General features: G+C 41.9%; 2 protein-coding genes across 5 annotated transcripts in view; one reads left to right on the plus strand and one right to left on the minus strand.

Annotated features, from left to right (window-relative positions):
- Window positions 1-9,723, plus strand: part of AK5 (adenylate kinase 5) — a 200,830-nt gene extending 191,107 nt beyond the window's left edge. Inside the window, exon 14 of the mRNA XM_054721084.1 lies at window positions 8,400-9,723. Coding sequence (XP_054577059.1) covers window positions 8,400-8,468 — 69 coding nt within the window. The 3' untranslated portion in view covers window positions 8,469-9,723. The remainder of the gene's footprint in view (window positions 1-8,399) is intronic.
- Window positions 9,724-14,270: 4,547 nt separating this feature from the next.
- The window catches only part of ZZZ3 (zinc finger ZZ-type containing 3), a 107,727-nt gene continuing 94,041 nt past the window's right edge, over window positions 14,271-27,956 (minus strand). For all 4 annotated transcript variants that reach the window (XM_028142460.2, XM_054721086.1, XM_054721085.1 and 1 more), the window contains 5 exons: window positions 27,061-27,156; window positions 24,578-24,730; window positions 18,315-18,449; window positions 15,842-15,942; window positions 14,271-15,548 (listed from right to left, as the gene is read on the minus strand). In XM_028142460.2, coding sequence (XP_027998261.1) covers window positions 15,404-15,548; window positions 15,842-15,942; window positions 18,315-18,449; window positions 24,578-24,730; window positions 27,061-27,156 — 630 coding nt within the window. In that variant the 3' untranslated portion in view covers window positions 14,271-15,403. The remainder of the gene's footprint in view (window positions 15,549-15,841; window positions 15,943-18,314; window positions 18,450-24,577; window positions 24,731-27,060; window positions 27,157-27,956) is intronic.

Here is a 27,956-nt window from a genome sequence, read left to right on the forward strand (position 1 = left end):
GGGGATAGAAGTCTGAAAGGTGTTCCTCGATGTAACTCAGCGACGTGGAGCAGGTGGTATGAGAGTCACCATGTCCAGCTTCCGTGTCTGTGGCAGACATTGCGAATCCATCGTCACACTCTTCCCTGCGATGCCCAGATGTGGCCTCAGGATGTTTCTCAGCAAGCTCTCCAGGCAGCTACCACCAATAGGGTCTGGTGTGCACATTGAAACCTCTTCGCTGTGCTTTGTGCCACCTCTGGCTGCCGTTTAAAACAAAGATGTGGGTCTTTGAAAACAAGCAAACCCGAGGTGCAGTGGAGAAGAGCAGGGGCCTAAGAATCCAGGGTGGCCAAGGCCTGTCCAAGATGAGTGATTTCCACCCTTTGTGAGCCTGGAGCACAGACACGAGGGAATTCCTCCCATTTTGGAGGTTTAGATAGATGAGAAAACCCCTCAAGAATTCAGAGTTTAGCCACTTCCATAGTCAGAATATCCGTGTGCTCTTTCTCTTGCGTTATTCCAACCTAAGTTCTCCACACTCACAAATGACGGGCTCGTGGGTGCACGGCTAACCGAGTTCTCAGATACATCCCAGCTCTGGGATCCTTAGCGATATCTGAGGGAGGGGGAAAGGAAGTTTCCAGTGCCATTTGGTTCAGCTCTGCAGCTTTCCCTGCATTTTGGAGATGCTTGCAGCTGGGTCTGTGACGAGGTAACATATGATCCACTTCGCAAACACTTAAAACCGCTCCAGCCCTGACTCCAGAGCAGGGGGCTCCAGCCCTGGGGGCCCCAGAGGCCCTCTGGAGGAGCTGCTCTGTTGCTCCCTCTGCTGCAGAGATTTTTTTTTTTTTAAGCTTCCTCCCCCAGCTCGCTTAGAGACAGGGAGGGCAGGCGGAGTGTGGGCCCGGGGAGGTGGGAACTGCGTGCCGGTGGCTGTGGGGTTTGCCAGCAGCTCCGGCTACTGGGGAAGCAGCGGGGAGGCTCGGACTTGTTTTCCGGCGGCGAAGGGGAGAGCCTCTGTCCCTTCTGCTTTCTGGCTGCTGGGCTCCTGCCCAGTCTTCTTGCAACAGCTTCGGCTTGCCCTGGATTCTGAGCAGCCGTTCGTGTCTTGTTCCCGTGACGCTCTTTGGCTTGTGAGCACTTCCTCCCTGTTTACTGAGCCCCAAACAGTGCGGCCCACCCTCCCTGTGGGCACTGGGACCTCTGAAGGCATTTTCTGAAATCCAGGTGAGGCTGGGGAATGCCACTCCAGATACAAGTGGGACGAAGCAGTAGTTCCGGGGGACGGAGGGAGGAAGGAGAGCCCCCTGTGGGCAGCCCAGAGAGGGACCCCAGCACCTCCCCCGGGCCGCGGTGTGGCCCGGTTATGAATTCATCGGCTCACACTCCGTTGACCACAAGCAAGCCAAAGGACAGTGCAATGAAACTGCAAACAAGGGTAGTAAAAAAAGCAAAGCAGAACTTATACAGCCGCTGCCTTGTTCTTTGGGTCCTTATTATCCCATCAGCATACAATCACGTTAGAGCTTCTTTCAACATAAACCCAGGGATGGAGGCGCATGTGATACCAGTGGGTCCGGGAGTTCCCAGCTGTCTCCCCCTCTCTCCTAAAGCCGGCTTTGCTGCGCCTCTGCGGTTCGGACAGACTTCTCTCCGTTCCACGCCCGCTCCCTGCCCTCAGGGCCGACAGCAGTCATTCACTGCGGCCTTCTTCCCGGCCCGTCAGACACGGCCTCAGTGTCCCTGTTGAAACTCTCTCAGCACAACAGCAGCATAGTCACACGCCGTTCCCTAGACTTACCCCGTACGGGAAGCTTTCCTCCCCACCCGCCGGAGTGAGCGGATTTGTTACTGAAAAAATAATTGAGATGTAGCATGTCAGGGTGAAAAGCGCAACCACTGGCCAAAGGCTCCCTGGCAGAGCAGATGCATACATCTCCCATCTGCTCTGAGAGACTCAGGAAACTCCTTTGTGATTCTGCTCGATGGGCTTCTCTCCACCCCTCCCTTCCTGACTGTCAGGCCTTCACTAGATCCCCGCAAAGAGCTTTGGATTCGGTGCCGCATTCTTTGCACCCCTGTGGTCCGGGGAAAGAGGTGAGGTGTGCTCAGGGCTTGTCTGTGCCCTCCCAGAGCAGCAGGCAGAGAGGACGCCAGGCCTTTGTGCTCTCCTGCGCACATTCCTGACTTTCTCCCTCTGCGGGGGCTTTCCTCACATGTCAGGGCCAGAGCTTCTCCAGGAGCCGCTGCCAGGGATTCTGCCAGCAGAGAATTGGTGCTGCTCCGCCCAGGGTCCCTGGCATATTCAGACAGGTATGGGGCATCACTAACATCCGAGGCCTGGTGCTTACGGTGGGAATTCACCACAGCAAGGTGGTAAACATAGTAATTTGTTTATTTGAGCTGGGTCCTAAAGGATGAGTGCGAGGTCATAACAGATGCAGTGGGGACGAAGGCACAGACTGACACGGAAAAGAGCCCAATAATGTTAGCACGAGATGGGGTGCCAGCAGACGAATTAAAGTGGAGGCAGACTAGACTAGAAAGCATGGTTGAGGCAAGACCGTGAAGGGCCTTGAATCCCATCCATCCATCCATCCATCCATCCATTCATTCATTCATTCCTCTTCCAGGCAGCATTGTCCAATAGAAATGTAATGTGGGCCACATAGGTATTTAAAATTTTTTAGTGGTCACATAAACAACAGCAAAGAAAAGTTAAAAAGAAACAAATGAAATTAATTTCACAGTGCATTTTATTTAACCAAATATATTCTAAGTATTATCATTTCAACATGTTATCAATATAAAAATCATTGAAAAATTTTTACATTCTTTTTTTAATATGTCTTCAAAATTTGGTACTTAAATAGATCTCAATTAAGATGCTAATTTTTCATCAGACATACTAGGATTGTATTTATATTTCATAAAATTTACGGTTGGAATGGTAGATTTCACATACTCAAGTTGTTCCAACATATATTTGAATTTCCTGAGCTAGATACCAGTTTTAAGAGTAAGATTAAGCATTGAAAATCTGTTCCTCAGCTGCACTAGCCACCTTCCAAGTGTTCAGAACCCCCTGGGGCTGCTGTATTGGATGACACGGTTCTAGACCATTTTAGGAAGTTTGCACTAGATATGCAGATAGTCGAGGGGACCACTTCAAACAGGAACATGACTGATCGGGTGTGTTTTAGGACAGTCACTGTGAGAACAGATAGACTTTCCATGTCTGTGTAAAGATCTGGTCACCAAATGTAAGCTCCAGACAGAATTGGGAAGAAGAGGAGAAAGGAGGAAAGCGAGTACCGTGCAACCTTTTCACTAGACACACTGCTGGTACTTGGGGAAGTCCGCTATCCAGAGAAGCCGTATGTGCAGATTATAACCCATCCCGGTATTGTTGCTGAAGCTTGACTCTGACTCTCTCAAGTAAAACTATGTGTGGTCCTTCTTTTTATGGCCTTGAGACTGAAGAGAAATAGGCAGATGGACCGGATATGTGAAATGGTGAGGGCCCAGGAGCAGGCTTCATGTAACCCTAACTTTTAAAAAATTGCAGCTAAGGATTGTCCACGGTTGGTGCCCAGGTGCCGAATAGTGAGGGTCCCTGTGGTGTGAGGCTCCGCTTTAACAGGGGACAAGATGAGGAGAGGAAGAGGGAGGCACCCCCATCCTGGTAAACCACTCTGAGACAGCTCAGCCCCACGGCGCCAGCACATGAAGAGCAGAACTAAAAGGCAAGCAGCATTTTGAACAGTGCGGGGGAAATGCAGGAAAAACACTAGATCTGGGCAGTGTGGGAACCAGCCACCTGTTCTTTGGTTTCCAATTCATAGAACTAAAGAGGAAGAGAGACAGAACATGCAACCCCCAAAGTGGTGTGACTTCTTTCTGATTCAGCCTGGGCTCCCTGACAGCGCCTCCTCGGAAATCAAGTGAAGCTCAGAAATTTAATCCTATTCCCTGCTCATTTGCTTTTAGCTATTTTTTTTAAAAAATCTTTTTGTAGACCGATCAGGACATCACTTACTGCAGGGTTTTATATCCGCTCTCAGACAAAAGTCAGAAGCAAAGCCACTTACCTAGTTTTCAGTTCAACACATGAGAACCTCAGACATTCTGCCGTTGCCGATTTAGAACGGGAGAGCTTTGGGGACAAGGACATGAAGAGACTTACTTTTCCTGTCCCTGGGGCCAGAGGGCTGCTGTAAATTAACAGGGTAAGCACTGATCATGGGGCAAAAACGTACCGTCTGTGGAAAAGCACCTTGTTTTCAAGTTTTAAGCCCCCTTCACACAAAACAATCAACATGCCAGTTGCACGCATTCTTATCTGTGCACTGTGCTCAGGGATGTTCACAGTAGCACCCCGTCGGCTGTTTTATTTTATTTTATTTATTTATTTATTTTTTACAGAGAGGAAGAGAGAGGGATAGAGAGTTAGAAACATCAATCAGCTGCCTCTTGCACACCTCCTACTGGGGATGTGACCACAACCAAGGTACATGCCCTTGACCGGAATCGAACCTGGGACCCTTCAGTCCGCAGGCCGACGCTCTATCCACTGAGCCAAACCGGTTTCGGCCCGTCGGCTGTTTTAAATGAGCTGAAGCTGTAAGCAGTGAGAATAGTTCCTGGAGCTTAGAAAGCCCTTAGTACGTTGGTTTCTTCCATTTCCTTAGAGTCGCAGTTATATATGAAAATAGAAAAGCCAGATGTTGTTCTCCGGTTCTCTCCATGTGGGGATTAGATGAGCAGGGAGAATCCGCACTGAGATCCAGGGCCTGTCCAGGTAACCTGTGGAGAACCGAGGGAGGAATCTGGAGTGGAGACAGAAGGCGTTGGTCCCACCCGCTTCAGCTGGGCTCTCTTTTGCTTCACAAAAATCCATTTCAGACCTTCCCCAACACACACACACACACACCCTTTCTATAGGTTAACTTCCCTCACTGCCTCGAGAATTGTAGTCTCGGCACTGTGCTTCCTGGGACTGAGGATCCCAGAGCCCAATTATTTGATTTTGTCTTTCAAACCTCCTCGCGCGCTTGGGCTCCACAGAGGCCCACACCACAGCGCGTGACCGGCAGAGTGGCCACGAGAAGCTTCCCTTTCTTTAATTAAATAATAACTCCCCTATGGAAGCCACAACGCAAAAGGCACGCTTTGGTTTTGGATGGAAATAGGAGGAAATGGTCCCCGCTCAAAGCCTCCCGCCTCCGAGCCCTCGGGCAATAACAAGGTGCACCCTTCAGGGGCTTGTGCTTATGAGCCCGTGTGTCCCAAACCAACTTGCTCGGTGTGTATGGGAGAGAATCCCAAATCCTTCCATCAAGTCCAGATGGTGGGTCAGAAAAGGGGCTCCAAGAGGGAGGGAGGGAGGAAAGGCGGCTGGCAAACAAGGGCAGCGGTGAGGGCGCACGCGGTCAGCTGTGCAAGGTGCCTCTGTATCTGCAGCTACCGGCCTGTTCAGCACATTGTCAAGCCCTGTTCCTGCTGTGTCTCTGCCCGGGAGCTGTGAGCTCCTGGAGAGCAGGACTGCTGGGTCTGACTCAGCTCGCTGATCTCCAGCACGGGATCCGTTGTTCGCACCCGGAAAGGGTTGTGGGTTGGAAGGAAAGGGGAAGTGAGGTCAAGCACTAGGCAAGGTGCTGAGAGGGGGAAACGTGGCAAAGGCTAAGTCCCTGCCCCAGAGGCAGAGCCACTTACTTGCCAGGGAGACAAACAAGTTGCCCACGACGGGTCTTTGATTTTCCCCTAAGGATGGAGAATGACGTATTTACGGGTGGTAGGGAGACACAAATATTTTTAAGCTTCAATTTTAATTTTTTCCTTATTGTGAGAAATATCATAGTTACCGGAATGCAAAGTAATATGTCCTGTTAGAAGAAGAATAAATGGACACCGTGTAGTCACCACCGAGGTCATGAGATAGAATCCCAGAAGCTCCCCCACGTGCCTCCTGATCACATCTCCGTCCTCTTCCCAAAAAGTCACCACAATCCTGACTTTTCTGGTCACCATGTCCTTGCTCTTGATTATTTTACCACTTATGTGTAGCTCCCTCACCAATATAACTTAGCTTTGCTTGTTTTTAACTTCACGTAAATTGAATCATACCGTATGCATATGCTTTGGAGACTTGCTTCTTTCCTTCAACTTTGTCCGATTAATGCATGTTTTTTAAATGTAGCTCTAGTTTGTTTTTTCATTTCTGTAGTATTGCATTATATGACCATGCCACACTTTTTTTTTTTTAACTTTATAAAGACGGAACCTTTTATTTTACAAATAGAGCTAAGACTTTACATCGAATGTGTTTAGGACATCTCTACCTGGTTTCCTCAGGCACCTTCACTTGTCTAAAACTCAACGGCTCCTCTGTTCCCCTGACACTTGCTGCTTCTCCTGTTTGCCTCTCGTTTAGAGGAACCACCTGGCGCTCAAGCCAGAACCTTGGGTGTCCCTCTCGAGTCTTTCTCCTTCCGTCCCCACCGTATGCAGGCACCAGGTCTGTGACTGCCTCCTCCCCATTCCTTGGGCTGCCTCCTCTCCCTCCTGCTGCCTTCGTTAAGGCAGGAGTTTATGCCGCAACGCATGTGTCCATCCTCTGCCAATGGACTTTTGCAATTTTTCCAGCCTGGGGCTATTACAAACAGTGATTCTATAAACATTTGTTGTGTCTATTTTCAGGGATATCCCAATGTTTTGTTTTGAGAATTCATGCTACCGCTGGAATCAGTGAAGTCCCTAGTGTTGTGAAATAGAAACTAGTTTGCCCAAACAAGGTAGGCCAGAGATGGAAAAAAAATCATTGTTTCTCGAAGTGTGGTCCAAGATGACCCACATCAATATCCTCTAGACTCTAGAGGATTTGTTAAATGTGCCACTTAGAAGACCCAGCCCAGACCGACCACATGGGAACCTCTGGAGGGGAAGCCCAAAAAAGTTGCATTAAGCAAGCTTGCTACCCCCTCCTCCCTTCCCATGAGTCTGACATGGATACCCAAGCCTCTACTTTCTATGGATGTTACATGTGCGATAGGACAAATCTGTGTGTGGCATGTTGGGAAATTTTGAGAGAGGAAGGGATAGTGTGCCCTCCTGCCCAGGAGACCAGCTGTTGGTCCCAGCTTTGGATTTACAGCCCTCCCCATCCTTCTGCTGCAGAGCCCTCACCGCTGCCCTATTCCTACCCACCCTGCTCCAGAACACTCACAAGTCTCGTTTTAACTAACTGCAAAGTCTTTCCATGACCCTTCATGATATCTGACCTCAACAGGGAACCTAGTTTTTGTTGCTGTTGTTTTAAATAGACTTTATTTTTGAGAGCAGTTTTAGGTTCACAGCAAAACTGAGCATCGAGTTTTCATATACCCTTGTCCCCAAACACGCACAACCTCTCCCACATCAACATCTCCCATACGAGTTGTACATTTTTTTGAACATCAACCTATCATAATCACAGAAAGTCCAGTTTCTGTGGGTCTTGAGAAATGTATGACATGTGGCCACCATTTTAAGAGGGGTTTTACTACCATAAAAATCCTGTTAAACCCATTCCTTCCGCTCCCCCCAACCTGATCTTTTCACTGTCTCCATCGTTCTCCTTTTCCCAGAATGTCACTTAATGTGTAGCCTTTGCAGATTGGCTTCTTTCAGCCAGCATTTACGTTTCCTCCTTATCTTTCCATGGCTTAATAATCTCATTTCTTTTGAGCGCTAAATAATATTCTCGTCTGGATGATTGTCTAATGCAGGACATCTTGGTTGCATCCAAGCTTTGGCAATTATGAGTAAAGCTCTTACAAACATCCGTATGCAGGTTTTTGTGTGGGCGTTGCCAGCTCCTTTGGGTAAACGCCAAGGAGTGCAGTTCCTGGATCAGAGTAAGAGCTTAATTTTGTAAGAAACTGCCCAACTGCCTTCTTAAGTGGCTGGATATCACTTTGCACGCCCATCAGCACGGAATGAATGTTCCTGTTGCTCCACATCCTCACCAGCATTTGGTACTGCCAGTTCTTTGGATTTGGGCTATTTTAATAGGTGTGTAGGGGTATCACATTAATGTTTTAATTTAGGCAGCTAGTTTCTTAACTACTCGCTTTTATTTTATTGATTTGAGAGAGACAGAGACATTGGTTTGTTGTTCCACTTGTCTACACATTCATTGGTTGATTCTTATGTGCCCTGACCAGGGATCAAACACATAATCTTGATGTGCGGGAAGGACACTCTAACCAACTGAGCTACCCAGCCAGGGCTGAACTGCTCACTTTTTTGTTTTTTGGTATCTTACGTTTTAAAATTTCGCACAGCAAGTTATAAGCAGGCAAAGCTTTATTACAAAAAATGGTCCTACTTACAAATGTTCCTTAAGACTTTCTCTTTTTTCCTTTTAAATATAGATAAATGCGGAGGGGACACCAGAGGAAGTTTTTCTTCAACTCTGCACAGCTATTGACTCTATTTTCTGAAGACAAAATGCATGTATGTTAAGGAGAGTGAAGACAGAGAAATATATTAAAAGGTCCATACCTTAATATGTTTCAGGTTAAACCTTTTGTGTCCCCTTCCAATCCTGACATTGCTATTTGCTCCCCAGCTTGACCCATCTGAGGCGTCTGGAAACCATGCATGGTGTATCTGGTATCACCCAGCCTCTTCGTAATTCAGACAGCTGTCTGTACTCACAGCACGCACACCTTCCTATCATACAGGCTGCACCTCAGAGGAGAGTTAATGGACAGCAGTGCAGTGCCAGTCTGTCAGTTGTGCCCTCAGGACTTGCTAGAGTCTGATCATTTGGTTCTCTTCTCATCAAATAGGGAGTTAGCACCCCTAAATTCCCCATTGTATCTTCCTCCCCCGCAAGTTGCCTGATGAAGTCCCTTAATTTGGGGGGGTAGGGGGGACCTTGCAAGCTAGGGCATCTTCCTCTGGTAACTGTGGCTCAGAGCCAGAGAGATTAAGTTGACATGCCAATTATTAGAAATCTGATTCAATTTGAAAAACATAAAAAATGTGAAACTGTACAATTTTCCAAGACAGCAAAACCCAGACTAGTCACCAATAACATGTCTCTACTCATTTTTATGAAACTGGCTACTTGGAATACTGTCATAATGGCTAAAAGAACTAACTGGAGAAAACTGGCCTCTCCTATACCTGGTGGTGCATTTTGGCAATTATACATTAATACCAATGACCAAACGTAATTTAAAAGCATGAGGTGGTTTATTATTGCCATCCACTGGACTAATGTCAACTTCCAGTTTTGATTTTAAATGATCACCTATTTACTTAATACTGTTGCCAAACAAGAATTACAGGGACAGCAATAAAACTGATGTGGGTGGGAGGAGCATGTCGGCACACAATGTTTAACAGATCTCGATGCTGTATGTGTTTCATACGGGCCTTTTCGAGGGGTTTGCAAACCTTATCATACCCAAATGTAAAATTGTTTCCTTGCATCAAACCAGTGAAGTCTGGGTTCTCTGTTGTGCTATCGTTGCCAGAATCAGAGCTTCTCATGCAGTCTACCGGAATAAACGCACCTTCCTCTAGTCAGTCAGTCACGACCAAAAGACCCTGGTTTCAATTTGCATGATTTTTTTTTTCCCTTCGATGGTTGTGCCGATAAGAATCCATTTCTGGGGCAAAGCTGTATTTTTAAAGTCGTCTTTTTTGTTTGAAATGGAAATGTACAAATAAAGTAAATGGAACACAGGATAACACTTTTTTTCTATTTATTTGCAACTCACGTCATTCTGGAAAGCATTTGAAGCCTTATTCAACAGAATTAGCAGCAAACACAGTAAGAGCTGAGATGTATGATATGCTCATATGATTTTAATTTTGGCCATAGATCAGTTTTGAGCAATTACAGAAAGAACTCTCAGTATATTCACGATACATGGTAATTTTCGTTAGTTCCTTTTGCTCTAGCAGTCATTCTTAAACAGAAATGTCAGTGTTTGCTAAAGAAGAAATCCAATTTCTTTGGTTACAATTATGCCTCTATTCACACAAAGAGGGGCCTGTTCCTTCCATTCACACAGTTATCAAATACTTTATTACTACCCCAAGTTGTCACACACTTGATAGGGGAGCACACGGAGTATTTGAGCAAATTAGAAAAAGACAGTCACAGGGTGAAAATGATCGGTTGTGCCAGAACACACAAAATGACTCTTTGTAGGGAACATTCTTTAAACACATACCACGTGTTGGCAAACTCAGACCACGCCCACCACAGCTCTCGCAGCCTGGGGAGGGGAGAGGGAGGGAGGCAGCAGGGCAGGGGACTGCAAGCCAGCAGGGTACACGGCTTTGCCCCTGAAGAGTACCTAGAGGTGCACACCTAGTCTTCTGCAGAGCTACAAAACACACCACTGATCTGAACACATCCTAAGTCCTAGGATTTGACAGCAGGAAAGGACGGTGGAGATCGCTGCCTAGTAGGAGAGCCTGTGTGTCCGCAGAAAACATGGCCCGCCTCCGTTACAATGGTCCGCAGGCCAGGCCTCACCGGATCTGGCCCCGAGCCTCTCCCGCCGCCAACCACCACGCTCCTCTTGCTCGCTTGGCCAGAGCTACACAGCCCACTGAATACTGCCCAGACAGGCCGAGCTCTCCTGGCAGGGCCCTGATTGCCATCCTCCTGCCTGTTCCTCCACATTATCTGCAGGGCCAGTTCCCTCCCCCATCAGGTCTCTGTTCCAGCCTTCCCTTGTCATTGAGGCGCTTTTTCACTAGTCCATCTAAAATGACAGAAAGGTCCCCATTCCTCCACAGTTTTTCTTCAAGCATTCTTTTTCTTCACAGCGTTTATATCTGCCTGGAACCCTATTTTTTATTGCTGGTCTTCTGCATTAGACCAATAAGCTCTGTAACAGCAAGCTTTGTATCCTCGGTCCCACACACAGCAGTGACTATTGAAGGCTGACATTTAATCCTCTAAACCTTCCTTTTCTCAACTATACAGTAGAGATCATAATAGTAAGCAACCTCACAGAGGTGTTAAGAGGATTAAACAACTTAAAAATACATGTAAATTACTTACTAGTTCCCAGTGCTCAATACAAGGTGGTTCTCCGGCAACAGTTACCAAGTGCCTCACTTCCACAAGTGGGACCAGTACCCGGAATTCCACTCTAGTGCCCCTTCTGTTACACCAGTCTAAAACCATGGCTGAGAATGAAGATACGTGCCCTAACTGGGTCCCAGAGAGGACCCGAGTCTTCTCAGCCACCAAGGTGACATCCTCCATGTAAGACAGGCCACACTGCTCAGACATAGGGGGTGTCTCGTAGAGAAAAAATGTAGCTCACTAAAACATTGGTCACATTATCAAAAATATTTATTGAGAATCTTAAGAACCAGATCAAGGAATAGACAGGCATGGATGGTCTCTGCCCTCCCAGAGCTAAATATAAAACCACTCTCAAAAACCCACTGAATGAGCTCCATGAACTGTGAAGAAAAAAATGTAATACTTTATCTGGGATCATTAAACAGAAGCATATTTTTCACCCAGTAAGAAATAAAAACTGCCCCGGCCAGTGTGGCTCAGGTGGTTGGGCATTGTCCCGTACACTGAAAGGTTGTGTTCAATTCCCAGTTGGGGCACATGCATGGGTTTCGGGCTCGGTCCCTGGTAGGGGGCGTGCAGGAGGCAGTCGATGGGTGTTCTGCTCTCACACTGATGTCTTCTCTCTCCCCCCCCCCCTCTCCTTTCCTCTTTCTAAAAACCAATAAAAATATTTTTAAAAGAAATAAAAACAAGTACTTTACAGCCTAAAAGGACAATGCCTCAATAAACTGTGCACCTAGAACAATGGTCTTCCAACTTTGCTATCCACAGTAAAAAGTAACTTATGTAGCATGCTATAACTAAAAAAGACATTTCACAAAATGCTTATCTACTACACATAATGTACTATTTTCTCTATTTCTTTCTTTTTTTTAATGTTTCTCAAACTTCAGTAAATTGTTATGTTCAGAAATGGACAAGGCATACTATTAGGTTAAGCAAGAGGCGCCAAACATGCACGGAAATAAATGCTGCCTGAGGCAGGAGACACCAAGTCTTAATCCCAACTTTGCTTAAATCTTATGGCCATGTTTGCTGCCAAACTGGAATATGTAAATTCTATGTATGTGTGTCTTTCTAATTCATCATGGCAGACCATCTCATCTCAGTGCTTCTGCCTCATCCACAGATAATGCTTCTCCAATCTGTGCTATAAACCTGGATACGTGCTCAGGTTTGTACTGTACTCTAGGAACCATGCCACACCAGGAAAAAAGATTGAAAATAACCCCTGCACACCTCCACCTCCATCACCTCAGTGGCAAACAAAGCAATGAGGCAGACGCTGACTCCGGAGCAATCTGTTTATGTTAAAATCCAAGCACCGCCACTTTACTAACTGTATGATCTTGGGCAAGTTATATAAGCTCTCTGGCTAGATTTCCTCATATGGAAACAGAATAAATGAACCTGCTTCATAAGGTTGTGAAAATTAAATCTGTTACTATATGCTTGCTTGGCACATAGTAAGCACTGTTATCAGTGTTTGCTATTATTATTATTAATGCACATCACACCAACCAAAACCTCCTCTGCCTAAACCATAATGCACTGGTTTTAGGTGTCATTAAAAGTTCCTTCTGTTCTTATCAAATAACTTGAGCACATTATTTCAGGAAACACTGTATCTGACCTACTGATTACTACTTAATAAGCAATGCTTTAACTAGTAAGTCTCTGTTGTTTCTTCTAGCCGACACTTCTTTGTAGGAGACAGAAGGCCTATTTGCAAATATGACAGCTCTGCCCATTCTTGCAGTCCTCAAATTAAAGCAGTAAAACAACATTACCACTCCTACTACCGTTCAGGGCCTTTTAAAGCTAAGAGGACTATTTGCTTGGAGCTGAGAAAAAAGCAAAACTAATACATCTTTGCTCAAGCAGAAAATAATCCTCTTTGCACTCAAAATCCTCAAAAATATTTGCCCTTGAAAAATACATTTAAGTAGCTTTTATTTGTCTACTAGAAGCCTGGTGCACGGGATTTGTGCACTGATGGGGGCGTGGCCTGCAGGGATTAGCCCATTGTGGAAGCGCCCCTGATCCCGATCAGCTAAGCAGCTGTGGACCCACCCTCTGAGTGGCAGCTCCTGCGGTGGTAGCAGCTGCTCATCCTGGTCAGCTGAGCGGCGCTCCCACTGTGCGAGTGCACTGACCACCAGGGCGCAGCTCCTGCATTGGGCATCTGCCCCCTGGTGGTCAGTGCATGTCATAGCGACTAGTTGACCAGTCGTTCTGCCATTCAGTCACTGGGCTTTTATTATATAGGATATATTGTCTATTCTGTGTACATAACAACTGTACCATTCATAGCCCTCTTCCAAAGCATACTTCATACTTTATGGTATTTTTGAATGGGTCTGAATGATCCTCCAGAACTAATTGGTATTATTTCTATACAAATACAGAATTTACAGAGGTCGCCACCCAGGGGTACTGTCTTGCTACAGGTTGAAGATAGATCTTCTGGCATATTCACTTAACGTCTAGTATCAAAATGCCCAGGACTCTAATGATCCCCCTCTTCTCCCAACTAGTAATTCCAGGGTGAGAAGTTAAGCTCAACTCCATTGCCTTTCCTTTCTGATACAATATATTTTATCAACATCATCAGTAATCTTTAATTAATATATTATGTTAAAATTCTCATATTTCTATATTTAAAATTATATTACTTTTCTGAATTAAAAACATCCAGGGTATGGTTTTAGTACCCTACAATGTGTTAAAAAGGGCCTAGTAAATAATGTTCCCTTGATTTAAAATTTGAAAAAACAGGAGACTCTCACAATTGGGTCAGATAACTCTTAATCTTAGAATATATATACTGTCTTTTCTAATGATCAATAATAATTTCCAGGGAATACAGGTTTTTTCAAAAGCCACCTATTTAAATTAAATACATGGGGGCTTATTTTATCAAAAAGAATGAGTACATTTTTCCACCTGTTTAGTTTTCATATCTGAATAAAACTGCCTTTTTCTTTAGCCATAGTATGTGTTCTTTTGTACCTAGTTTATAATTTAGTGCTTCAGCACCATCTTTTACAGAGCTTCTCAAGTTCACTCTCATTTCCATAATAAAGTCCTTACTCTTTTGAAAGGACAGGTAAAGCAAAACTCTTGAGGAAAAAAAATCCAAAATCTAACCAAAGGAAGTCACAACAAGCATTCTATAATATAAACAGACAGTATCCACATAGTTTATTTCTCACAGTTCTCCTGACAAATGAACATTATTCAAGAACATACTGTATACACAGATAAGAAGAAACATACAAAATGTCGTAAATGATGCACAACAAAATCCAGCAGTATAAAAGAATGCATGTGAACCCTTGCTCACTGCGCAGACTAAATTTAATCACTTGTTTAAATAGTAATAAAAATACAATCTTTTATGGATCTTGTGCAGACTACAAAAGAGGGAATTATTACCATATATATGATCTTTATATTAGGCAGTTTTCTTTGATGAGTTGTACTGACAACTCCAAATACAGAGGCAGAAGGCTGTGTATTTTAAAGGAATTAATGTTGTGGATTAAAGACTTTACACAGTTACTACCACTGGCACTTTTCACCATAGTTTGTACACATCACATGATCATCTTATATAACATTACATTTAAAAAATATATCTGAGTGACCATTTTATAACATTCACACACCATGAGCTGGTTAAGGAAGCGATGTGGCCGCTGCCTCCTGTAGTGCTTCGTGTTGGTAAGGACAGTTCATTGTGGTTAAAAGAAATTAGACATCAATGTGGTTAAGCAGCTCCAATTTACTAACAGCCATCAGGGGCCACCACTTGGGGGGGGGGGGGGTCCTTTTAAAGTGTATATTCTAGAAGCAAACACCTTCATTGGTTAAAACTTTGTCTAAAGAAGTCAGTTTCTGTGCTGAAGACTATTTTCACAAAACTGAAAGCTACTAAACTGTTTTAATATAAATACTTCGTCTTCTCATTATCGTATTTATGACCAAGTTCTTGAAACCTTTGGAACTGACTCACGTTTTAATGTGTGCTCTCATTTCCATCTCACCTATTTAAGTGCCACCTCAGAGACTGGCAGGTGGGGGTGAGAGACTCACCAAGGAAACCCTTTGCTCACCAGGAATGTTCAGCTGCTGAGCAGCGATCTGGAGCCACACGGTGCAGAGCTGGACTGGACGAGAACACTCAGGAAGCTGTCATGCTGTGAGTGTCATTCAGGGAAAGCAGAGAACCTTTCCAAACTGTGCACATAACTCACAATGAGACCATTGCTATGTGTTGAAGAGGACTAGTATACGGTGTTCTCTCCCATGTCATCTGTTGGCTGGAAAGTAGTTTGGGTCAAGGTAATTATAACTGGTGCCCTGGGACACACAGTAGTCTCTGTCTAAAAATGTCTCTGACCTATACACAGGTTCTAACTGGTGATCTTCTTTGTGAATTTCTGTTTCATGTAGGCTGTAAAGAAAAACACACACGCACACACATTATTACATGGTAGTGGATGCATTTTAATCTAGATATTACAGAACTTCCTCACAGCTCAACCGGGTTAAACCCATTAATCTCTCCAAATCTCTAATGGAAAGTTATACTTGAGAAATATAATAAGAAAAACTTCTTCATCGCCTTAGAACAATAAAATTTAATCCACCAGACGTGGTGATTTCCTAAGTCGTCTGGAAAGCAAATTCACTAGTTGCTGAAAGCTCTTGTCAAAATTGAAGATGTACAATGTAGAGAACACTTACCAGTCTGAACAAGAATCACAGAAATCCAAAGACATTTCTGGAGGGCAATCCTGGCAATGCCACCGAACACCCTGGATAGGCTCTATGCCACAGTTATCGCACTGTCAGAGATTCAGAGAGAAAGGCATTAAGCTACATTGTTCCAAAACCTTTTCTCTGCTGGAAAACACATGGTATGCATAGACATCCCCTCTCCCTCCCCACGCACTGGACAGCGGTACAATTTCTAGCATGAACTGAAATCCCACCCATTTATGACCAAGTGCATGTGGACAAGAGGGACATTATAAGAAACTAACTTTAATAGGGTGTGTTTTATTTTTTAAAATTTTAAGTAAACTACCTGCAAACTTGGCTGTGTGATTGATTAGTAATTATTCATCACCAGGGTACAATGACTGTGATCACGAACCACTCCCTTAACACTGCGGTTGAACTTGACAAATATGTTACAGAACTATTTAACACACTATCATACCTAAATTACCAGGCAAACTCAAAATCCTCTCCGAACTCTTAAACCATTAGTTTTTACTGAATTCCTCTCCAAGCCCGAAGGCTCCTATGACCATTGACCATCTGAAGGGAAGGAAGACCAGGCTCCTTCTTCATGTGGTGCATGTGGAAGCCCTCAGTGTGTTCTGTGCTATTTGAGAAATCAAAGTAAATGTCATTTCTAGTTTCTTTGATCATCAGGCCACCCAGAATGGCTGACAGACTGGCCAACAAGCCACAACTGGGTCTTGCAGCAAAATTATGAGAAGTGAAGTTTCCTCCGAAAGGTCAGAGCTGTCAATTTGGAAAATCCCTAAAAGAAAGGCAGGGTCACTGAAGGATCAAGAGGAAAAATCTTTTTATACAGCCTGGCTAATGGCTAGGCCAGAAAACCAGAGGTATAAAAATCTTGTTTTAAATTTCAGTGTGTCAGTCACAGCATACATCAGTATTTTCATGTATACCACTACAGCAAGTTCATGGTCTCATTATCACCTCCTCCAATCCCATCAGGTACAGTCAATTCTAATGCCTAAAGTGTCCTCAAATCTGTCAATCTCTATTCCACAGCCACCAGGCAAATTCAAGAAATTCTCATCTTTTGTGAATTACCAAAAGAAAAATCCCCAACCCAGTCCCCCTGCCTCCATCCTTCCTTTCTTCCTACCCATTCTCCATACTAAGAACAGAATTATCTTTTTCTCCTTCACTTCATTTTTTCCAATTACATAAATAACATACATGAATACATTATTGTTAAAAAAAAAAAATTTAACATAGTATTCAGAAATTAAGAGTTATCCACTCTAAACCCACTGCCTTTGTAAAGATGATCAATACTAATGGTTTAAGAATGACCTTTCTGAAATGCAAATTTCATATTACTTTCTGCTGAAAATCCTTCAATGGTTCCACAATCCTTTAGGACAATTTAAATTCCTTACCAAGATTTCCAAGGCACCTCAATAGCCTCTCACTATTCTCCAATATGCAATCTAGTCATACTCAACCATTTGACTTTTTTAACGTCTCTAAATTCCCCGAGATGAAACAGAGTAAGGGCAGAAACTGAGTCTGTCTTATTTACTGTTGAATCTCTAGCAGTTAGCCTAGTGCCTGAAGCATAATTGGGTATTTCAAAATTTTGTGGAATGCTAAATGTATTTCTACTAGCTTCTGAAAAAGTAACAAAAATAATTGGATGTGAAAGAAAACAACTTTCTGATTCATGAACAACAGCAAAAAAAGAGAAACAGTTCCATGGGTGCATGGATAAAGAGAATGTGTCTCTCTCACACACACACACACACACACACACACACACACACTGGAGTATTGTTCAGTCATAACGCAGAAGAAAATTCTGTCATTTGTGACAACATGGATGAAACTAGAGGACATTAGGCAAATTGAAATAAGCCAGACAGTGAAAGGCAAATGCTGTATGATCGCAATGATCGGTGGAAACTTAAATAGTCAAACTCAGAGAAGAAGAGAGTAGAACAGGGATGGGGGATGGGAATAGGAAAAGTGGTACAATGTTGGTCAAAGGGCACAAACTTTCAATTATAAGACAAATAAGTTCTGAAAAACTAATGTACAGCATGGTGACTATAGTTAAAGTATGCAGTACTCAAAATTTGCTAAGAGAGTATATCTTGTGTGTCATCACCACACACAAAAAAAATGGTAACTATGTGAGACTATAGAACTTTTACTTATCAATTATACCTCAGTAAAACTGGAAGGTAAAAAAGAGAAATAGGTAGACAAAAACTTATTTTACATTTTACCTCAAAGTACAGAAACCTGTATGTTTGCCATTGGCACACTACTTTGTGTAAAGAACAGGTTGAGAACTAAACTTACTTTTACCTGTATGCTTGGAAGTTGTGGCGCTTAAAACTCCGAAACAATCTTAAATATCTCTATCACCCTTTCAAAAATTAATTAAATAGTAAGAGTAGGTAGAATTTACCTTGAAGCCCAAGTGTTGTACAAATCCACTTTCGGCTTGCATTTGCTGAAGTTTCTGCTTCTTTAACTTTTTAAACTGTAATAGTTCCTTATATTCAGGTAAATTCCTATACATAATAGGAATACTTTCCTCATCCTGTTGAAATCACAAAACATAAAACAAAAAATGTTAGTCTGATAATTAAAATGATAATTGTAAGAAATAGTGATACAGAGTATTTCTATCAACAAGATTTTTGACTTTTAGGATACCTTTCCTTTTAGAAAACTAGCAGAACAGAAAATAGTGTTGCTATTAGCAATAATTCAGACTACAACTTTCAGAGGGCTTCTTAATGCATACCACTGAGCTGTAGTGTGCTGCCTCATAATGCAGGTACCAGGGGAGCAGGGCATGACTGCCACCTTGTCACACACTAATGCAGGCGCCACATCCCGACACATTGGTGGCTACATGACACCCCAGATAATCTACTTCTCCCTGATCAGTGGAAGCTCCTCTTCTTCAATCTAACAGATTTTATGCTTCCTCAGGTAAATATGACATTTTCTTAACAGCAAGCAAACCAATCTCTGCTTTGCTTTCTGTTCTGTACTCCCAATGATCAAGGCAGTACATTCATCTTACTCAAGGAGATGAAATAAGGTACAAAGATGATTACTTAAAATAGAGTATAAAAGAAATTAGTAATAAAAACTATAAAAATATGAAGTTGAAGTTGATAGGTGAGTCAGTGCTTCTTATCCTCCCAATTTATTTGGGCTCTGTCACCCAGAGCCCATTTCTTTCCTTTGCTACCTCATGACTGATCCATGGTCACTAATTTCCACACGTACCTAAAAGCATACCCAATTCACCAACACCCCCCATGTTTCATCAATTACCGGTCCTGGACCAGACAACCCTTGTCCCTCTCTTCCCTCCTTCTCTCCATGTTAGGTATTATTAAACTATAATGTGTATTTTACATCAAAGAAACTGGCTTTTATAGAAATTATAACGGTTGCCCAAGGTCAAACAGCTTTGCAGAGTCTGATGAATTTGAACCCGATTTATCTGATTCTTTAATTCCTCACACATTTAGCAGCCAAAGCCTACGTAAAAGAGTTACCCTTAATTTTTCACTGTCTCATATCTAATCTAGCAAATCTTGTCACTACTTAACACTTTCTAATCTCTCTCTCAAATTGGTCCTCTATAGTACCTACTCCCCCCTCTACCTCCACCATTACTTAACATCTCTGAAATGGCTTCCTGACTGTCTACAGCAGTGGTTCTCAACCTTTCTAATGCCGAGACCCTTTAATACAGTTCCTCATGTTGTGGGTGACCCCCAACCATAAAATTATTTTCGTTGCTACTTCATAACTGTAATTTTGCTACTGTTAATGAATCGTAATGTAAATATCTGTGTTTTCCGATGGTCTTAGGCTCTACAGCAGCAGTTCTCAACCTGTGGGTCAGGGTCGCCTAAGACCATCGGAAAACACAGATATTAAAGGAACTGTATTAAAGGGTCGTGGCATTAGAAAGGTTGAGAATCACTGGTCTACAGCATCGGGTCCAAAGTATGTAGCTGGATAAAAGATTCTCTACAGTCTCACACTTCATCTACCTTATCTCCCACTCTCTTTCATCCATTTCAAATTCTTGTCAAAGATATTAAAATAGCTATTGCCTTCCTATGTCACCACTAAGACAATATAAATAATCTAGTAAATAAGTAACACTAATAAATATGATGTGGCCTAAATAATATTGGTAGTAAGAAATTTTATAACAAAATTTATTGAATGCAGATATTTTAAACAAATACAAAGAGTACAAACTCTGCTAAATAAGTGTGGGGGTGTGTGCGTGTGTTCATGTGCATTATGGAATATTATTCAGCTTTAAAAAAGAAAATTATGACACATTACAAGATAAATGAAACTTGAAGACATTATGCTAAGTGATATAAGATCTATAGTAAGAACAAATCTCCACCTGTGAATTGTTCAATTTATGAATTAAATTTTATCACAGGTTTGTACATACAAAACAAACAAACAAACACAGTATTTACAGGGTTTGGAGCTCTCAGTGGTTTCAGGCACCCACTGGGGGAAGAAGGGATGTCTTAGAATATCTCCTCTGAGGATAAGAGGGGACAGGGATGGCTATTTTAAAATAATCAATCAAACAAAAGTTAAGCCTACTACCCATATTTTCCAGCGTATAAGACGACTGGGCGTATAAGATTTTCCTGGTTTAAAAAGTCATCTTATACGCCGGAAAATACGGTAGTCTAATATATCTAATCCATTACATCTAATCCCATCAATATAGTCCAATATACCGTATTTTCTGGCGTATAAAACGACTTTTTAACCCAGGAAAATCTTATACGCCCAGTCGTCTTATACGCCGGAAAGTACGGTATATTATATTTTGCCAATATTCTCAAAATGTAATTCTTTTAAATATCCTGCCACCTCTCCTGGCCTGACTAAACTTTATTCATCCTTCAACTGCCAGCTTGACTGTCACTTTCTCTGGTCTCCCACTTTAACTCCCAATCTAAATTAAGAACCTCTTAAATAATTATGCTAGCAGCTATTTTTGAAGCAAGTTTTAAAACTTGAAATTTATTGATGTAATTATACATTTATCTTCTCTCACAAGACTAAAGTTTGTAAGAGCAAAGATCATAGATATTTTGTTTATTTAACTGAATTAGCAGAGCCTAACATATATTAAGTGTGAATAGATATTTCTCAAATAAATAATTCTAACATCCACGAAGTACAAAATTAAATATACCTTCCTCAAGATCTGGAACTAAAAGCCCCAACCCCAACTGGGCCTAGCCAGGAGGGGCCATGCCCATGCCCACACTACAGGCCAGGAGCTTTGGGGCTGGGGCACCTAAGCCTCCCTTCCCTGGCCATAGGGTCTTGGGTCCCTGCTCCCTTACCCAGGTTTGGTTCCTCCCAGGGCCCCCCACTGTGGAAATAAAGATGGGAATAGAATGGGGGAGGAGGGGCAGAAAGCCCTCCTTCTTTAGCTGCCCTGAGGTCAGGGCCTCATCCCCCTAGAGAGTCAGAGGTAGGAGGTAGAAACTCCAGGGGCTGGCTTTTGTAAAACTGGTCTTACTTTAATTTTTATTATGGTTTCAGTTTTTCCATAAAGGAACCAATTCCATTTTTAAAATTACATACAAATGGCATATCTTAAGATATGACAGATATAAGCTGTTTTCAAACAGTAAGTTTAAAAATTTTTTTGAAGAATAGGCATTTTGCCTGGCCAGTGTTGCTTAGTGGTTAAGTGTGGACCCATGAACCAAGAGGTCATTGGTTAGATTCCTGGTCAGGGTACATGCCTGGGTTTTGGGCTCAATCCCCAGTAGGGGGCGTGCAGAAGGCAGCCAATTGATGTTTCTCTCATTATTGTTTTTATCTCTCTATCCCTCTTCTTTTAAAGATATTTTTTTAAAAAGAATAGGGCCCCGCCCTAACCTGTTTGGCTCAGTGGATAGAGCGTCGGCCTGCGGACAGAAGGATCCCAGGTTCGATTCCAGTCAAGGGTATATACCTTGGTTGCGGGCACATCCCCAGTAGGAGGTGTGCAGGAGGCAGCTGATCAATGTTTCTTTCTCATCGATGTTTCTAACTCTCTATTCCTCTCCCTTCCTCTCCGTAAAAAAATCAATAAAATATATTTAAAAGAAAAAAAAAGAATAGGGCCCCAGGTTTGATTCTGGTCAAGGGCATATGCTTAGGTTGTGGGCTCGATCCCCAGTAGGGGGCGTGCAGGAGGCAGCTGATCAATGATTATCTCTTTATCATTGATGTTTCTCTCTCTCTCTCCCTCTCCCTTCCTTTCTGAAATCAATAGAAATATATATTTTTTAAATAGGCATTTTATAATAGTTTGATACCAAAGTATACAATCGATATTTAATCTAGAAACAGACCATATGGAGACTTCCTTTTATTTGCTGATTTTTATGAAAAATCTCCTTTTCCAATTATTACATACTAGAGGCCCAGTGCACAAAATTCGTGCATGGGAAGGGGGGGGATCCCTCAGCCCAGCCTGCACCCTCTCCAATCCAGGACCCCTCGGGGGATGTCCGACTGCCTCTCACAATCTGGGACCGCTGGCTCCTAACTGCTCGCCTGCCTGCCTGCCTGATCGCCCCTAAGCACCTCTGGCTCGCCCCGCACCCAGGACCCAGGATTCCCTCCTCCAGCCAGTTGCAGGCACCAGGGACCTGGGCTTCCCTCCCTCTGGCCGGCCGCAGGCACCCAGGACCTGGGCCGGCTTTGCCTGGCCCGACCGCAGCCGCAGGGGACCCTGGGCAGGCGGCTTTGCCCAGGCCGCAGGCGCTGGCGCCCGGGACCGTGGGGTGGGTGGCTTGTCCCTCTCCCGGGCCACAGCCCCAGCTGCTGGCATCTGGGACCATGGGGAGGGCGGCTTGTCCGTCTTCCAGGCCACAGCCTGGCTGGTCCCCATTCCTCTCTCGCGAGCTCATTTGTGCCTGGCTGGTCCCCATTCCTCTCTCCCCAGTGTTGAGTGTCTGAGCCATTATGGTGTGACTACCATTTGCATATTAGCTCTTTATTATATAGGATAGATGATAGTGTTAGTATTATATTCTGAGACTGTTGTGAGCAGTGTAAGACAAAGAAAATGAGTATTATTATGTTGATGTTACTGATAAATGGGGTTTTCAAAATGGGAGAAAGAAAATAATATTTTAAGATTAACAAGGGAAAGTAAAATTCCCATAGTGAAGTTGTATTTGAAATAAAAATATAAACTTATGATGTGTTTTTATCTTTGAACAAAAATATACTTCCCAGCTCTTGCCACTAAACAGGCCTAGAAACAATGATCAACCAAGTAGCAAATAACATTACTGGAGTCAGGATATAGTTTACTAATACTATTTCCCAAAAAAAGAAAGCAGGACTGATGCTAGGCCTGAGGTAGGAAATATACAAAAAGAGACTGGAACTTCCTTATCATACCAGACAGTAAGGAAGCTATCTTGTCAAAAGAATTCAAAATCCAACTTGAATAGGTTACAACTATCAATGGACTAAAACATATTAAATATATTTAAGTCCAACAGTTTTTAAGAATACAAAATTTTAAAATCTCAGTCATTTTTGGAAGATATTAGAGAATAAACTCAGTATTTTAAAAACAAAATAAAGGGAAGAACTAAGCAGTGGTCTGAGCTGTTCTAAAATTATCAAGTGTTCATGTTGGTGGCCAGGATTAAATTTATTTCAAAGTATTTTTTTTCAAATTACTAAAGTAATAAGTGCTTACTATAATAAGCAAAGAGTAAAGGTATCCATACATTAAAAAAAAAAATTAATAATGCTCCTTCCAACCTACTCCCCTGCCCTCAAATAACCAGTGTGATCAGTTTTATTGTGTCACTTTCTACTTCCCCTACTCTCCCTCAGCAGCTATACTGCCTTTTCCTGTATGTAGGATAATCAAATAAATAAAGGAGAAAAGAAAGAATATCACTATTTTGTAACATTTAATGAATTAATGAATCTAGGCAAAAAGCAATGGTTATGTCAAAAAGAAAAAAAGAGAGATGATCAAACAGATGAAGGTACAAATGAAATAGTCCTGCCCACCTTAATAAATTTGAGTCTGATCAACTAGGTAGACCTATAAATTTACTGGAAATTCAGGGAACAGAGAAACAGGTTAAAGGACACCAGGAAGATGTAACAATAAAATCCACACAGTGGTAAATTCTACAAGATAAATGACCCAGTTTTTCACCAACAACAAACAAAAAAATGTAAGAAAGAAAAAAGGAGGGGGAAGGGAGAACTTACTGCAATTTATGATTGGGAAAATGTGAACTGAATGTATATTTGATCAGATAAAGAATTACCTTTACAAACATAATGAAACTGTGTAATGTCTAGGACTTTCTCTGAAATAATTTGTGACAAAGTTGGGATGGGTAGGAAGTATAGATAAAAACAATAATGCCATAAATTGATAATTGTTGAAGTTAGATGATGCGTGAATATGGATTTATTATCCTCTCCTATTTCATTTATTTAAAAAAATTAAACACAATGTAATAAAAGACCCATAAATTTGACTTGTTAATTAAAAAAAGAAACCCTCATTCTCCAAAGAGTAGGAATAATGAGAAAATCCTGGTGTGCTTGTTTGGGCCCTAATCTGTACATGCATAGACAAATACACATCTGTAGTAAAAACAGATAACTTACTGATGCCTCCTCGATAGTAGTGCTCATGTGGTTATGAAAACAAGATCGGTCATCATCTTCATCCATATACACTGGTGGTTCGTGGGAAGTCATAAAAGTGGAAGGCTTAAAGAGATGCTTATTAAGAGGGTGCTGTCGTCTGCTTGTTGAAGACTATATGAGAAAACAAATTTTTAATTGCAACAGTGGAAAATCATTAAAATAATCAAGAAGATAAAAATATAAATGTTACTTCCTACAAGTCTATTAGAAGGGTTTTACTTCTATTTTTTTGCTGTTGTTGTTAATCCTCACCCGAGATGTTTTTCCACTGATTTTTAGAGAGAGTGGAAGGGAGAAGGAGAAACAGACAGAGAAAAACGTCGATTAGTTGCCTCCCGTTGCCTGGTCCAGGGCCAGGGATAGAGCCTGCAACCGAGGTACGTGCCCTTGACTAGAATCAAACCTGGGATCCAACAGTCTGAGGGCCAGTGCTCTATCCACTGAGCCAAACCAGCTAGGGCTCACTTCTATCATTCATCACACTCCTATGCAGCTGCTTTTCCTACATTATCTGGATTTTTAAAGCACAATTAACCTTTAACACATTAAGCGCCCTGTCAGTCCCTGGTGACTGACACTATACTTTCCGTCCTGAAGACAAAACAGGCTGGGCACTTAACGTGTTAAAAAACAAAAAAGAGACATAGAGGGGGAGTACCAAACAACAGGACCTCATGCTCATTATCTAGCTTCTATCTGTATCCCCAGTATTTATCACACTCTTGACACTCAAATGCTGAACTGAACTCCTCTTACAGTCCTCATAGAAGATCAGGGAAGATGAAGAAGCCTTAGCCAGGTATAAAACTACCAAGTAAAAGGAAAATTTCCACAACATGGTGAATGTCTGAAAATGGTACCTAACACTGACTGACTGCTTACTCTATGCCAATCTCACTTAATCCTTACCCCATTCCTATAAAGCCGTTATTACCACCTCTAATTTAAGATCAAGAAATGGAGGCACGGAGAGGTTAAGCTGCTGTGCAAGGTGTTGCAGGAGATAGTGGTAGAACCAGTATCACAAACTAGGCCTGTGGGAGGCCAGAGCCCTCACTCTAAACCACTACGCAGAATGCCTGTCTTCACTGGTCACAAAGAATAATAGCCTCAGCTACACGGAGAACCGTTATTTTATTTTTGAAAATTCAAAGTCTAATCATGGCAAGGAATCATTGTGTCTATGTCTGGGCTAGATCACTACAGTAAAAATGTCTGATAACTTAAAATTCTTTGCACTCAAAGGAAGGAACACATTTAGGTTTCTCTAGTACTTCTTTCGTTATCACCATCTAGTCTTAGATGTGGGGGAAAAAGGTACACAACACATCTAAGATTAACTTAGAAACTAGTCATAAAAATTAGAGCTGTTAAGTTGAACGTTGGTTATCAAGGTTCCAACACTCCAAAGTTATAGGATGAATTCTACATATCTAATATAGGTAATGCTAATATTTAGGGAAAAACAAAAATCCAGAATATTTAAAACAATTGATAAATTAAAATAAGCTTCCAAAGCTTGGTAAAAAGAATAAAAACAAAATGTATAGCTTCAATAAAAAAAGGGCAACAGCATTAATATGCTCTTAGCTTCTCTATATATGAAGGATGGCAGTAGTGGAGGAGGGGAAGTACCAGGATGATTTACTAAGGAAATGAAATTAGGCCATTATGTGCTTTATTTTTTGTAATTAAAGCAAAACAACAACAACCACAACCCTGGCTATAATTTTATGCAATGTGCTATGTAGGAAAGGGACAGTAGCTTTTTCGCTGTGGAGACAACCAGAGAACAAGAGTGGAACTGGCTTGAGATCAGAATCAGAGGATCAGTGGTTCCCAGATTTAATAGTAATGTGAGTAGACAATCTACTCAACATATTGTAAGACTTAGTTGTCTCATCTATAAAAAGATTATACAATAGTACCTGACCCAGAGCATTCAATCATGAGAATAACAGCTAGCTACTAACACCATTATCAGTAAAGTGAAGGTGATATTACCTACACTTCTAGAATAACAGTGAGGATCAAATAAAATATCTTAAACATTTCTATTCTTGGATTTAAGTAGCATATCTAAAAACTGGAAACTGATTGTGTTTATTAAAGTGTCAAACATCCTAAAAACTTTAACATCACAAAGGCCTTTCTGACACATTCAATTTAAAATATTTCAAGCAGCACTCATTCACATAAGCTAACCTACTCCAAAGAAAATAATGAACAAACATCATTAAAACTCTCTCAATTAAACTGAGTAGCAATCATGGAATCCTGCCCTGTGTTTATGCTCAATATAACAAAATGCTTAGAGTAAGTGAACTTTTACAAATAAAACAACTCCATTCTAATAAATGTATACATCTTTACATAGCATTTCTGACTTTGATGAGTTTAATCTATGATCTAAGATTTATTTTCATCTATTTTCTTCTTACCTTTTTGGAGTATATATATAAGTTTGGTGTTCTGCCCGGGACTGGAATGCCAGCTTTAGTTAGTTTTATGAAATACTTCTGCACTCGGCTGGCAACCTAAGAAAACATGACAATCCATTGAACATAATGCCAATACATGCTATTCCCGAATAGTTTTTGAGTTTTTGGTCCAATTTCAAATGTATTCATATAAGTGTATATGCTTTCCATTAAAATTAAAGTCTCTCGAAAGCATGTACAGGAGGTCCCGAAGGACTGTCAAATTGGGATTCACTAACAAATGTTCAACAGTTATTCAGTCTATCGTACACCATCATTTATTCCTTTTCTATTGGATCATTCCCATCAGCAGACAAGCATGTAATACTTGAATAGCTTTTAAAAATTAAAATGTATATGTGTATCTAAATGAATGCTAACAATTTTAAATTTATCATAAATCTAGAAATAATTTTAAAGTGCCACCAAAGGTACTTACATTCTAAAAATGTTTGATTCCAAAGCTAAATACATACTTTCAACTTGTAAATACTTATGCTTATAATATGAAAAACATCTAATATCAATGAGAATGTGAAGGAGAAAACTGCTGCTTTTTAGAGACAAGCAGGAAATACTAACTAAGGCCATGTCACAAATCTATTACCACAGTCTAATCAAAAAGTATATAGTTGGGTTACCAAAGAGATCAAAGAAGAAATTAAAAACATCCTGGAAACAAATGACAATGAAAACACAACAATCCAAAATTTATGGGGCACAGTGAAAGCAGTCTTGAGAGGGAAGTGCATAGCATTACAGGCCTACCTCAAAAAAAAACAAGAAACACTGGTAATAAATTATCTAACTCTACAACCTAAAAGAATTAGAAAGAGGGCAACAAGGAAAGCCCAGAG

This window comes from Eptesicus fuscus, chromosome 9, assembly GCF_027574615.1.
Source record: "Eptesicus fuscus isolate TK198812 chromosome 9, DD_ASM_mEF_20220401, whole genome shotgun sequence".
Lineage (NCBI taxonomy): Eukaryota > Metazoa > Chordata > Mammalia > Chiroptera > Vespertilionidae > Eptesicus > Eptesicus fuscus.